The 12215-nt window shown below is 40.0% G+C and overlaps 1 protein-coding gene across 2 annotated transcripts in view; it reads right to left on the bottom strand.

The window, feature by feature from the left end:
* Nucleotides 1-11917, bottom strand: part of RIMKLB (ribosomal modification protein rimK like family member B) — a 107412-nt gene extending 95495 nt beyond the window's left edge. For both annotated transcript variants that reach the window (XM_019516057.1, XM_019516058.1), the window contains exons 1-2: nt 11693-11917; nt 4105-4326 (exon numbers count right to left, since the gene is read on the bottom strand). In XM_019516057.1, coding sequence (XP_019371602.1) covers nt 4105-4279 — 175 coding nt within the window. In that variant the 5' untranslated portion in view covers nt 4280-4326; nt 11693-11917. The remainder of the gene's footprint in view (nt 1-4104; nt 4327-11692) is intronic.
* Nucleotides 11918-12215: the final 298 nt, after the last annotated feature.

The following is a 12215-nucleotide window of genomic DNA, read 5'->3' as shown; positions in this document are numbered from 1 at the left end:
CTCTCCAAGCTGCTGGGCTGCATTCCTGGCCACATGTATGCTGCTGCTACATGCCTGCACACAGCATTTATCAGTGACATTATTGGCTACTCCAGTCAAAAAAAGCCAATTGCTGATAATGTCAGTTTTCCTTTTATCAGTGCTGATGCTATGTGGACTGATATACTGGTGTACCTCTATTAGTTTTCCCAAGGCCAAACAGAATTCTCACTGTTAGGACATACTTTCTAATATTTAGCCTCAAGTCTTTGCTTAAGTTCATCTTATTTACTTCTAATATATTCTAGACAGAAGTACCATACTGACCATATCAGAAAAGCAGTCCTCCTATCATAGAAAACTTCATACCCTATCACCAACAGTGGCCAAGGTACAAGAACCCTCAGGCTGGAAGACAGAAAGGAATTCTTCCTATGGGAAGAATAATCTCAACCACATCATATCTGGTTTATGCCTGGACTCATGGAGGTTTCCACCCCTTCCAAGCTTAACAGAAAAACAAAACAAAACAAACAAAAATCAATGCTTTACTTACAGTTGTTTCACATGCTCTCAATTTTCATATAAACCTACAATCCAATTTGATTTCTTCTAAGTGCTTGTCCTCAGTGATGCATTGTACCAACAAGATCCAGGGGTCATACATAACAGTTACACAAAGTATTTCTTTGTATCAGTTTTTTTGTTTCCTGCTATACAACTACACTGAATACCCTCTTCCTAGTCACTGTTTCTCAGAAGACACAAGTAGCTAACTTTATATTACTGTTATTAACCACTCTATACTTTTAATCTCAGGTGTCACTAATCTGACTCTGAATTTCCAACCCAGGTGTATCACTGACACAAAATATCAGAATTCCAACCTTAATTCTACTATTTCATATTTTGCAAATCTAAGTGAGACAGAGAAAGGGAGAGGGAGAGAGAGAGGGAGAGGGAGAGATTTTCATTTGGAAATGTGGAACCATAAACTACCATCCGAGTTAAAAGACGAATCTTAGTTGGGAGATTATACATGAGTCACCTTCAAAACAAAAATGGTTAAACCTGCACATTTACCTTATTTAACAACATAAACAGGCACAAATACTGAAACAATCTTTTTGGGAGACACATAGCTAAATGAAGGAGCTTGAGTTTACCACATTCAGATATTGGAATTCTAATTTCTGTTCCACCAGAATGAGTTTCTGTAACTTCTCTGTGTGCAGTGAGATCTTATTCAATAATTCTGGGCACTTCACTGTATAGCAGTCAGGACAGAAATAATAATCTCCCGGCTTCTGTTTCAGTGTAACCGCCTAGGTTACATAAAACATTTTACAAGAGACAGAAAGAAGTAAGATTGGAAGAAACAGATCCATTTTGCCTGTGTGCTATCCGCAGATTTGGATCAGTACAAAGGAGCAACCACAAAAACAAGCAAGAGAGAAGAAAGTTCAGGAGACAGAACTTTGGTTGACTTGAGATAAAAGCCAGGCTGATAGCCTACCCAGCTAAGACAGGCCATAGCAAATTTCAATTCCCACCCCTCAAGCACATGCCATCCCACTCCTTTAAAGACGCTCAGTGGACATTATGGTATACTTATGTAGACATTTTGTATAGAGTAAATAATTTTTTAAAATCTTCATTGAATTTCTTCTTTTTTTATTTGCTTCCTTCATGCCATTTTTCCTATTTCTCTACATCTCTACTTTCTCATTCTTTTACCTTCAGTAGCAGCGCTCTACATTGCATAATAATGTAGCTTTCCTTCTCTTCCCTCTCTTTCTTATCCTAAATTGTCCATTAAGGGAGCACTAAATGGTGAACAGCAGTAACAGATTGTGTCAAGGATACATAGGCGGTTTTCAACTGATCAGCACTCCAGGCTGTGGGGACCATACTTGGCTAAATTACCTATGCATCAGTGGAATAAGCTATTACATGCATAGATGGGGAGAAAGAAGAGATCCACACCTTAGCTTCTACCTGAAGCCCCACTGAAAAGTCTAATGCCACCTCAAGGTTGGTGAGGTTTTTACCCTTCAAACTGCCTACATACAGGGTAGAAAAAGTTGGAAGGGTTGGGAAAGAAGAGAAGCCATTATCAAGGATTAGAGATTAGATCACATACAAAGAAAAACATTGAAAAAACTGGGATTATTTAGGTTGGAGAAAAAAATGACTGACAGGTTATTTGACAATAATCTTCATATATAAAAAGAGGTGTTATAAAGAGGATGATGACTGGCTATTCTGTGTCTATGGGGAACATAATGAACAACATTGGTTTTAAACTGCAACAAGGAAAAAGTTATGGGGGAATACTAGACAAACCTTTCTATCTGAAAGGATGGTTAAGCAATAGGGCTGCTTGCAGACATGGAAAAACAAAACAAAACAAAAAAGTGCTTTATTTTAAATTCAGCATGCTTATGCCCAGAAAAGGCAGCACATTCATTCAACCCAGCTGTGCAGTGTCTGTATAGATTGGATGGTTTAGTGGGCCTTTTTTGGCACTTATCTAATAGCTGATTGAATCAGCTATTAGATGAAAGCACCAAAAAAGACCCACTAAAGCATCCAATCTATATAGATGCTGCAGAACCGGGTCAAACTAACACACTGCTTCTTCCAGTAAACCACATTCTTCCCCCCTCCCCCCCACCATCTGCAAGTAGCCTAGAACAATTACTGAGGTCCTGGAATCTACATCATTGAATGCATTTAAGTGCAAGATAGACAAACACTTGAATGAGATGGTTTAAATGGGGCTGATCCTACCTTGAACAAGGTACTGGACTGAATGACTTCCAAGTGTTCCCTTCCAGCCCAATTTTTCAAAAGTACATGTAGCTGCTTTAGCAAGATGCAAGGAGACACTTTGGGAACATGCTTGGGGCAGACAATGCTGTAGAGTTTTAGTGACGAGCCTTTGCCAACTCCAGGACCATCTCCCAACCAAATTACAAAGGCACAAACCAAGGAGCCAAATTAACTCTTAAAAATGGGCAGAAAAAAAAAACAACAACAAACAAATGGAAAGTGTTTGAAAGCCTTAAATGGAGGTTACTACTACTCTTCCAATAACAACACTGTATATTAATTATTATTTTGTATATCTCATTCCTTATAGATCCTAACACTTTTTCTTTTTGATTCCCACTAAAGGAATATTCAGACTGGAAAATTACCTTGCTATTATTGTGGGCTTACTTGTTACAGTTAATTTAGAATGCAAACGTATAGCAGTAGCTCAAATTACTCTGATGTGCACTAGCTTGTGTTGACCACTGCTGAATTTCATGTTATTCATGTTAATGAATTTCATGTCATTTACTTAATTTTCTTATGGCCCTCTGGATTTGTTCAGCATTCTTTGATCATGAATATTGTACATAAATGTGTTGGGTTTTTTTAAAACATAATTTCCCTGCTGCTCACTCTATTCCAGACATCTTTCCATTGGGGTATGTACACCCATCGTATATTTTAAGAAGACATGCTTTAGTCATCTCAAGTTCTCCTTCCAGGCTCCTGACAGGTTATATTGATAAGTGAAATTCCCTTTCAGTTTGTTTGCTGTACCTCAAGACTCATTTGAATATTTAACTGGGATAAGTACCCAGCCTGAAAATAGACCTTAGTGTATCTTCCTCAGAACTCCCATCTAAAACACATGCCATCTGCGCTTACAGAATGCACACAAAATGAAAAAAGTCACTTGTTCTATCCAGATACCCTAAAGATGATTAATCTCATACCACACACAGAGAACCCCTCAATACAGTATGGTGGACCTGCCAAAAATGCGGAAATTGGATTTAATGACTCTCAAAGGACAGTCTCCTTCCCCCAATTCTACAACTGAAGGACCAAGGTAGTCCAAATGTAGGTTCACAAAAATCAACAATTTCTATGTAAAGATCACCTTAGATATAAGCACAATTAGGTATCAGAAGTGACTGATATCCCTATTAATTTAGATTCAATATGATGTGCTGGCATGTGTATGCATGGACACACATACACAATCTTAAAACAGGGATGATCATGAACTGCAACAGTCTTGTTTAATAGATACCCGCCTGGCCCCCAAACTAAGCTAATTCTCACCGAGGTTCCCATCTTCAATGGTCAGTACTACTTCATCCATCACCAAGGCCCGAAAGTCTAGTTCCTCTTCACAGCACTTAGCCTTGAGTGCCCTCAGGATCTCCTGCTGAGGGTAGTCTTCTCTGATGCGACGGTCTGTTAAAAACCACAGCCTGGGAGCAACTGAGCTGCACATCTTGGACTAGGTCTTGCAACCTCCGGGGTTTCTTTTCAATGAAGCTTCTAGATAATAAAGAAGGTAAAAAAAAACCAAACATGTTAGTGTAAAAAGGTTCTGTCCTCAGCCCTCCTTCAGCCTCTAACCTTTTCCCTCTACACCACTGATTCCCAAACAAGGAGGCCTGAGATCCTTTTAAAAGTGTCCTGGGGTACCATGAAACACTAAATGTGCAAACTCGTACGTCTGATTTGCAGCATAAACCCAGAGTTCAAATAGGAATCTAAAGCATCAAAAACATTCCAATCTTGTGCTCCAAGTTCTCTGCAACAGAAAGAATCATGCTATTGTTTTTCCATCATTAAGACACAAGTAACAGCTAAATGCTGGCATTTTCCAGGGGATGCCTTGAGTCTAAAAATGTTGAAGACTATTGCTCTACACGCAGCTGTTTTTTCAGCATAAAAATGCATAACTTGATTCACAGGGGAACAGTACAAAGGCCAATCAGTAACAGATGTAAGAATAGTAGTAACAAAGTATTTTCACTAAGTGATTGCCTGGTAACTTGTGAAACAAGTTCCGGGTCTTCAATCAAAGCTCTAGTGCAGTGGTTTGCAACCTGTAGTCCATGGACCCCTGGGGGTCTGCAGACTATGTCTAAGGGGTCCACGAAAGATAACTGTGATCAAAATGATGTGAATACCCACACTTACAATTCAAAGGGGTCTGCACCTCCAGTCAAATTTTTTAGGAGTCTACAAGTGAAAACAGGTTGAAAACCACTACTCTAGTGCAAGCAGTACCCCCAAGACAGTTCTATTACAATTGGGGTATCCATAAAATTCAGAGTATCGTCCCAATTTATTCATGGAAAGCAAAGGCAAAAAATGAAATGACTTGTTCAAGATCATAGATTCAGCTCACAGGAAAATCAACTCCAAGTACCAGTTCAGTTCCTTTGTCACAAAACCACCTCTTCCTTATACATGGAAAACACCCGTGGACTTCCATCTCCCACATACAAAAATCGTAAATTATAGTATGAACACTGTTAGTGGAGATTACAGCTAAGGAAGTACAGATGTACACTGTTACTGCTTCCTTGCTTTGACTATACAGAGAACTTTAGTCTCTAGTTACTGACATGGTACATTTGCCATCTGCTTACAAAAAAGCCTCTAACATGTCCAAGAAAGACTATTATGCAAACAAAAAAACCCCACCAAACAAACAACAACTTGTTCCTATTATGTAAATTTTCCCCAACATCTAGGACAGAGCCTATGTTAGGGAAAGGAATTCTTGAAAATACTGGAGCAGCCCATCTGCAGATTTAAACTATAGATTTGGTCCATTTACAGTTGTCACTGATCAGCTACATAAGTGTAGCTGCACTGGCATAAACCCCTAACACTGACCACATCATCACTGTCAACGCAGGTTTCAAGCAGAAGTTAATCTGCTGGTACAAGTAGCCACTTTGCTTGACCATACTAGAAACACACAAGCAGTGGTTGATTAATGGATGTAACAAGACAAAATGTATTTTAATTCATTTATTAGAGTTATATGGTATTTTTCCAAAAAGTAGAGGGTGGCTTACAAAATTACTTATGAAAAACAAGCAAGGACTTCCCGAACAGTACATCAACATAACCTTGTTTCTTAAATGCCTGCCTAAATAAAAGATCTTACAGCACTTGAAACATGTCTAGGCTCAGACTCTGACAGGCCACAAGAGGCACAGAGTTCTAGAGCAAAGAAGCTACTTCGGAGAATTATCTTCCACGTGTTTTCACCAAGTAAATTTGGCATTCAGATTCATAGATTGTAAGGGCTGGAAGGGACCTTTCAAGATCCCTTCCAGCCCTTGCAGATAATAATTGCAGGAAGGTGCTCTCAGCTGATCTTAGGGATTGAGATAGGGCACAAGAGAGAAGGTATGTAGGGCCAAGACTGTTCAAGGCAGTGATTCTTGGTAAGGGTGCCATGAGATCCTTTCAAGGATGACACACAATACTAGTACTTTTGGATATGCAAACATGTACACGATTCACAAGATAAGTGCAGAGATTTCAAATAGGAATCCATATTGTCAAAAATATTTGGACCTGCTATGGTCTTTCTGTGTTCTTTGCAACAGAATTGCTTTATCCTTCTATAGTCAAAAAACAAGTGAAAATTAAGAGCTGGCATTTTCTGATGGGTTCCTTGAATGTACTGAGGTTGAGAACCAGTAGTTTACAGCCCTGCAGGTCAAACGTTAGCATGATGAATTGCATCCAAAAAGCAACTGGAATCAATGCGGACTCTGAAGCAGTGCACTTCTGCCTGACCAACTCCATCAGGTGAGCTTAGGCTCTACATATAGAAGGCTAGACTAAAATAAATCTAGCCTCTAAACCTTATCTAATCTGCACAAATTCCATGTGCAGGCAGGCAGTTCTTCAGTAGAGAGAACCTACTTCAAATCATATTCAGAACTGTTTTGGGAGGGGCAACCATAAAAACAAATTATATCAAATACTTTAATTTTAAAGTTTTTGACCTCTGCTGCTACTTAAAGCTATGTTAAACAGTACAAGAATCGAATTAAAAGAACGGTCATATTCACTCCTGCTATTTTGGCAGCAAGTAACTGTCAAAGATCATATCAACATTGTGCTGCTCCTAGTGCTTCAGAAACTTAAAAGCAGCAACAGGATCACCTCTTCTACCTCTTTATTCAGATGAAAGGGGAAAAAAAAAAACAATAAACCCCAGAAGCAAATAGGGTAGTACCTATTCCCTACAGCAACTAAAATGATCATGTTTGAAGTAGGAAATGGAATGCTTTCTCCTTTCAGCTGCGGACTGAAATTTGCAAGAGAAATATTTCCAGTTTTACACTCCTAGTAGGGAGAGGCCAATCCAAAGGTACAAAACTGGGTCCTGAGCACTAAGACTCTGCTGCTTTCTAAACAAGAGAAGGGAAAGCTGAGCTTACCCTGGCTGGGAATTTGACCCTACCCACCTTCCTCTCTTGCATCAGATTCTGAGTAGTGTTTTTTTTCCCTCTGGCTAGGTTATCACAGCTCTCTTTGCATAATGTTAAGAATGCAGTGGAAGAGGATGTTTGAGCTTTACTATTACCAACAGTAAGATGTTCAGGAAGAGCCAAACTTAGAAGGTTTTAGGTTATTTGACCCCCTTTATGCTCTCTACAAATAGCTCCTTACTATTAAGGAAAGACAGAACAGCATCACCTACTGTTCCTTTTCAAAAGCATGCTACCTGCTTGAGAAAGGCCAGCCTGCCTCATTTTAAGACCAACCATGAAATATTAAGAACATCCCAGAGAAACATTTTTATTTTAAGATCAGGTCAACCAAAAGCCCTTACAGATTCCATACATGTGCATCTTTTACCACTGGTTTTGACACTGGTGTAAGGGAACAAATTTGAATTCTCTCCTACACCATTAGTCTTCCTTACCAACAAAATATCCTTCAGTTTCTCTACCATTACCACAGGGTCTGCTCCCTCTAGCCCTCTTTTTCTCAAGTCTCTTCTTCCTAACATAGTTCCATCCTAGTGAAGAAGTAGAAGTTCTATTAATTCTCCTGGTCATTGGTTTTGCTGCCCTTTGACTTTTTCTTAAGAGCAAGAATGAAGCTGGAGAATATAATCCCTTTCTTAGCCTTTGTTTCACCACACAGTATCACAAGGAGCTGGAGCATGACCATGAAAGACAGAAGTTATCTAGATACTGCAACCTACTTATTAAACTATAGGGCATTTCAGGAACACTTTGGGCAGATATCTGTCTCCCTAGAATAAAACATTCTAGAACACTTTCAATCTAAGAATAATAAAGTATTTTATAAAAATTAAGATTGACCTCCCCCCACCACTGTGAATCAGGTAGGTAATACCCTCACTTTCTTGGCAGGGAAACTGAGGACAGATGACTGACTTGCTTAAAAAGTCAAAGGGCAGTCAGTATCATAAATGGGGCTAGGACTCCAAGGTCCTGTTTGCCAAATTCCCTGTCAAAAAGACAGACCAGACATGGCAGTTCCAAGCTCTAATTAATACTTTCCATGGTCAAAATTCTCATTATTGGGGATATGCTAAAAAAAACAGCAATTTGTTGTATTAATCTGGACATATCAAGGTTCCCTCGTATGTTCCTGAGAACATAGCCTTTTAAGGGGAAATGTTCCCTTCAAACAGCTACATACAGCATTAAGCTTTTGAGTAGAATGTGCTTTCCTAAACTCCTCCTCAAAGACAACTCCACCCTCTTTAATCTAACAGAGATGTAGCCCAAGACAATGCTGGGTGTGTGCTAAATACTTCCCCCAGTGTCTACAGGAGCAAAGAATCCACAATAGGTGTGTGCCAAGAAGGCAGGGGGCAGATATTTAAAAAGTCTTAGGAATTAGAAGTGGCTGAAACCCCTTCACTCTTAAGCCATAATGGCAAAATTCAGAACCATCTTTCAACAGATGCTCAAATCACTTAGGTGACCAAAAGTGCAGACTACAACAAGAAAAATCCATCAGAGATTTGACTCATGGTTGCTGCCTCAGCAAAAACAAGTACTGACAAATGCCAATCAACTATCCCTGCACTCACTCATATCTGCTTTGGATAAATATCACAAACCCTCCAGCAATTTGATTATAGATTAAATGAAAGCATCATCTGAAACATTAGCTGTGGCATCACTCTACTACTGATGTTAGTTTTCACTGTGGCATCCACATACCAGTACTTTTTGCCCATTTACCTCTTCTCCTGCACTCCCTAACTGCCACTCTGTTACCTACAAATACTCTATATAATAAAACTTGCATGATCTGAGGCAGTTTAAGTACCTAAGCGTAAGGAGGAAACAGGCTAATCAAACTGGGTCTCTGAAGAATCCCTGGAAACATTTATTTATCCCCAAAATGGGTATACCAAGTATATGCCTACTGATCTGTGCCCTACAGTTAAGGAACCTACTCCAAGATGAAGCCTAGGCTTCATGGACACCCCTATTCTTTGTCTTTTCTGCTTGAGCTCTCGTAAACAATTATGGCAACCTGTACTTTAGTTTTTACATAGTATGGCAAGTTATCCTGTGTGTGCTGGACTGAGAAACCCATTTTCTACGAGAAACTGAACAATTCTAAGCTAGTAATGGTTTCCCTCTCAACTAATGGATGACTTAGCAAATTGTTCTACACCCCATCCTCTTAAAGTGCAACTATCACAAAAAATCTCCATTAAAAAAACTGCAAAAAAACCCCAAGGGGAGTTCCCTCCATTTCTTCCCTCCAGGAATACTGAATGAAAAATCCAGAGGTTTCACAACATTAGGATTACATGTCATTTGGCCACCTTAGTAATCTGAGTTGTGGCACGTTCTTGCTGTCTACCGTAAGGCTAAGAACAAAAACAATTATCATTAGCCTCTCTCAGCATTACCTCTTTCCTAGTTTTGAGTCAGATCCCAGTGCCATTTACAGCAGCATGTATCCAAACTAATTCCACTGATTTCAGCAAAGCTATTGACTGGAAGACAAGATCTATTCCCACCTTTTTAGTTAATTCCCAGCTCTGACTTTGGAGTCACACTGATAATCAAACAACATTCTGGAAGTGGGAGAAGCCACTCAGTATGGGAAGCAGCTGACCAAGAAAAAAAAACCCTATCCATGCACCTAACTATAAAGAGAATTGCAATCTTTTATTTATACTGTATAGTGAAACACCTATCCTTATTTTTTGTTTGTTTATGAACTGCATTATTAGGGTGGGGACAAGAATTTTAATTTCCTTCTTGAATTAGCGGATGCTTGAGAGGGTAGGATAGGTTTAAAACATAAATGTACTTATTCCATTACAGCAATTTCTGCAACCATGTTTTGAAAGCCCCATCAAGATAAGAGGATCCAAAGGCTTTCAAGATACTGTAATTGCAATATAGGAGACATCAGTCCATGACAGAACAGAATTATAACACCAATTTCAAGATGGGGTTGAGCTGTTAGCCAAGTAATATCCACCATGCTGGTGGGAAAACCTCTGAATGAATTTTGCAGTCATTATACATGGAAGACAGTAATACCTGGGCACATTATAGAAACATGACCAACCCCTATGTCATGGTGAGAACAGCAGCTGGAAACTGACAAAAAAATCATGAAAAATGAAATATCAAAACCAACCTTCTAGGCAAGATACCAAGGTAACAGATATCCATGAAAAACCTAACACAAGTAGTTGTACATCAAAAAAGAACACCCAAGCAGAAACAGATACATAGAAAACAAAAATAATACACTGGTCGTTCATTATGACTGCTTTAAAACCACTTTGAAATAAATAATTGAAACAATGTTCATCCTGGTCCTGACAACCCTAAAGTAGGCCCAGGTATTTCAAGTAGTTAGTTGCAGGTTTTTAATGGCCTATAACTATTTATGGGGCTTTGGAGAGAACAAAAGACTTTAAAAAATAGAACAGTGATAGAGAGGATATAAAATAAATGCTGAGGTATCCTGAACAGCAGTATAGTCTTGGCCATTATTGCTGCATGCCATCCATCCTCCCTTTACACATGGTTGTCATTGCAAAAAGGTGATCCCAAAGCACAGGTACTGAATTCACCCCCCTCTCCTCCCCTCAATACACAGACTGCCCCGCTGAGATTTGTAGAGACTGCAGCAGTCAATAGAGAAGAGAACATATTAAGTGCTATGTCTGAAAAACAGACTGCAGGATGGCAAAACATAAAACATTAGCCTTCACCCTCATTCCTTCTCAGCATGTCCTCTCCTGCAGATGGGCAAATGCACAACTGCATCCTCCCCTATGGATTTCATTGGCTCAACCCCTCCATATTGACAGTAAAGATACTAGCAACCCTTCTCAGTCTCAGATACAAATATCCCCACCCCCTTTTCTTTCCTCATCTATCTTCATGCTTGCGATTAGGTGATAAAATCCCTTACTCACACACCCGTTCCAGATCTTCTGTAAGGAATCTATTCCCTCCCCTCCCTGCCTCACAACGCTGGTATTGGTCAACAGGAAAGATCAAAGGGATGGTTGAGTTGCATAGCATCACCTTTTCTTTCCCTCCCCAAACACCCTCTCAGATACTGCCTCCTCCCTCACTGTGCCTGTGCGGGTGTGTGCAAGGTATAAATTTCCCCCAGCTGGTTTTCACTGAGGACAGCATGCCTCTCCTTGTTCCCCTACAGTGTGGGTATGTGAAAGCCCCCCACCCTTCCTGATCTGTGTGTATACTGCCAGTTTCCCCAGCTCCTTTTCCCCACCTTGCTCTTAATCTCTATGTATGCTCCTCTCTTAATTCCTAGAGTGGGGAGGGAAGGGAAAAGCACAGTGAATGAATGAGGGAAGGAATGAATGAATGAATGTGGTGGGACTTACCAGAGATTTGGGGAGCACGGAATGGGAGATGAAGGAATGCCAAAGATGGGTGCTTCTTTCAGTGTCCTCAGCAAACGCTGTTTTGATCTTGATTCTCTCAGTTGAAATGCTGTCTTTCTAGTACCTCCTGAGAAGAATCTGGAAATGAAGTCCTCTCAGTGTCTCTCTGCTCTGCACCCCAAAGGAGGGAAGATGTCTGTAGTGGATCCCACAAAGCAAATGAAGGGGTGATGAGGATTACGCTCGCCTGTTCCTATCATGGGTGATAACTAGCTGATGCCCCAAAGACCAAGGTGTGTTCACCGAAAGAAGGAATGAAGGGTTGTTAAAACTGACTCCCAACTCCTCCTCCCCCCAGGAAGAAGGGTGGTGGTGAGTAAGCAGACTGATGTAGAAACAGAATTGTTTGTGCAAAATAGTCTCACTCAGTGTCTCTATTTTCTCAGAAGTAACCCCTTCACTCAGAGAGACAGAGAAAGATTCATATTAAACACAAAAACCCCTTACCCAACAAAGAGGAAAT

This window comes from Gavialis gangeticus, unplaced genomic scaffold (assembly GCF_001723915.1).
Source record: "Gavialis gangeticus isolate Ggan-Ray unplaced genomic scaffold, GavGan_comp1, whole genome shotgun sequence".
NCBI lineage: Eukaryota > Metazoa > Chordata > Crocodylia > Gavialidae > Gavialis > Gavialis gangeticus.
The sequence above is the reverse complement of the archived record's forward strand: the minus strand, read 5'-3'. Positions and strand labels throughout refer to the sequence as shown.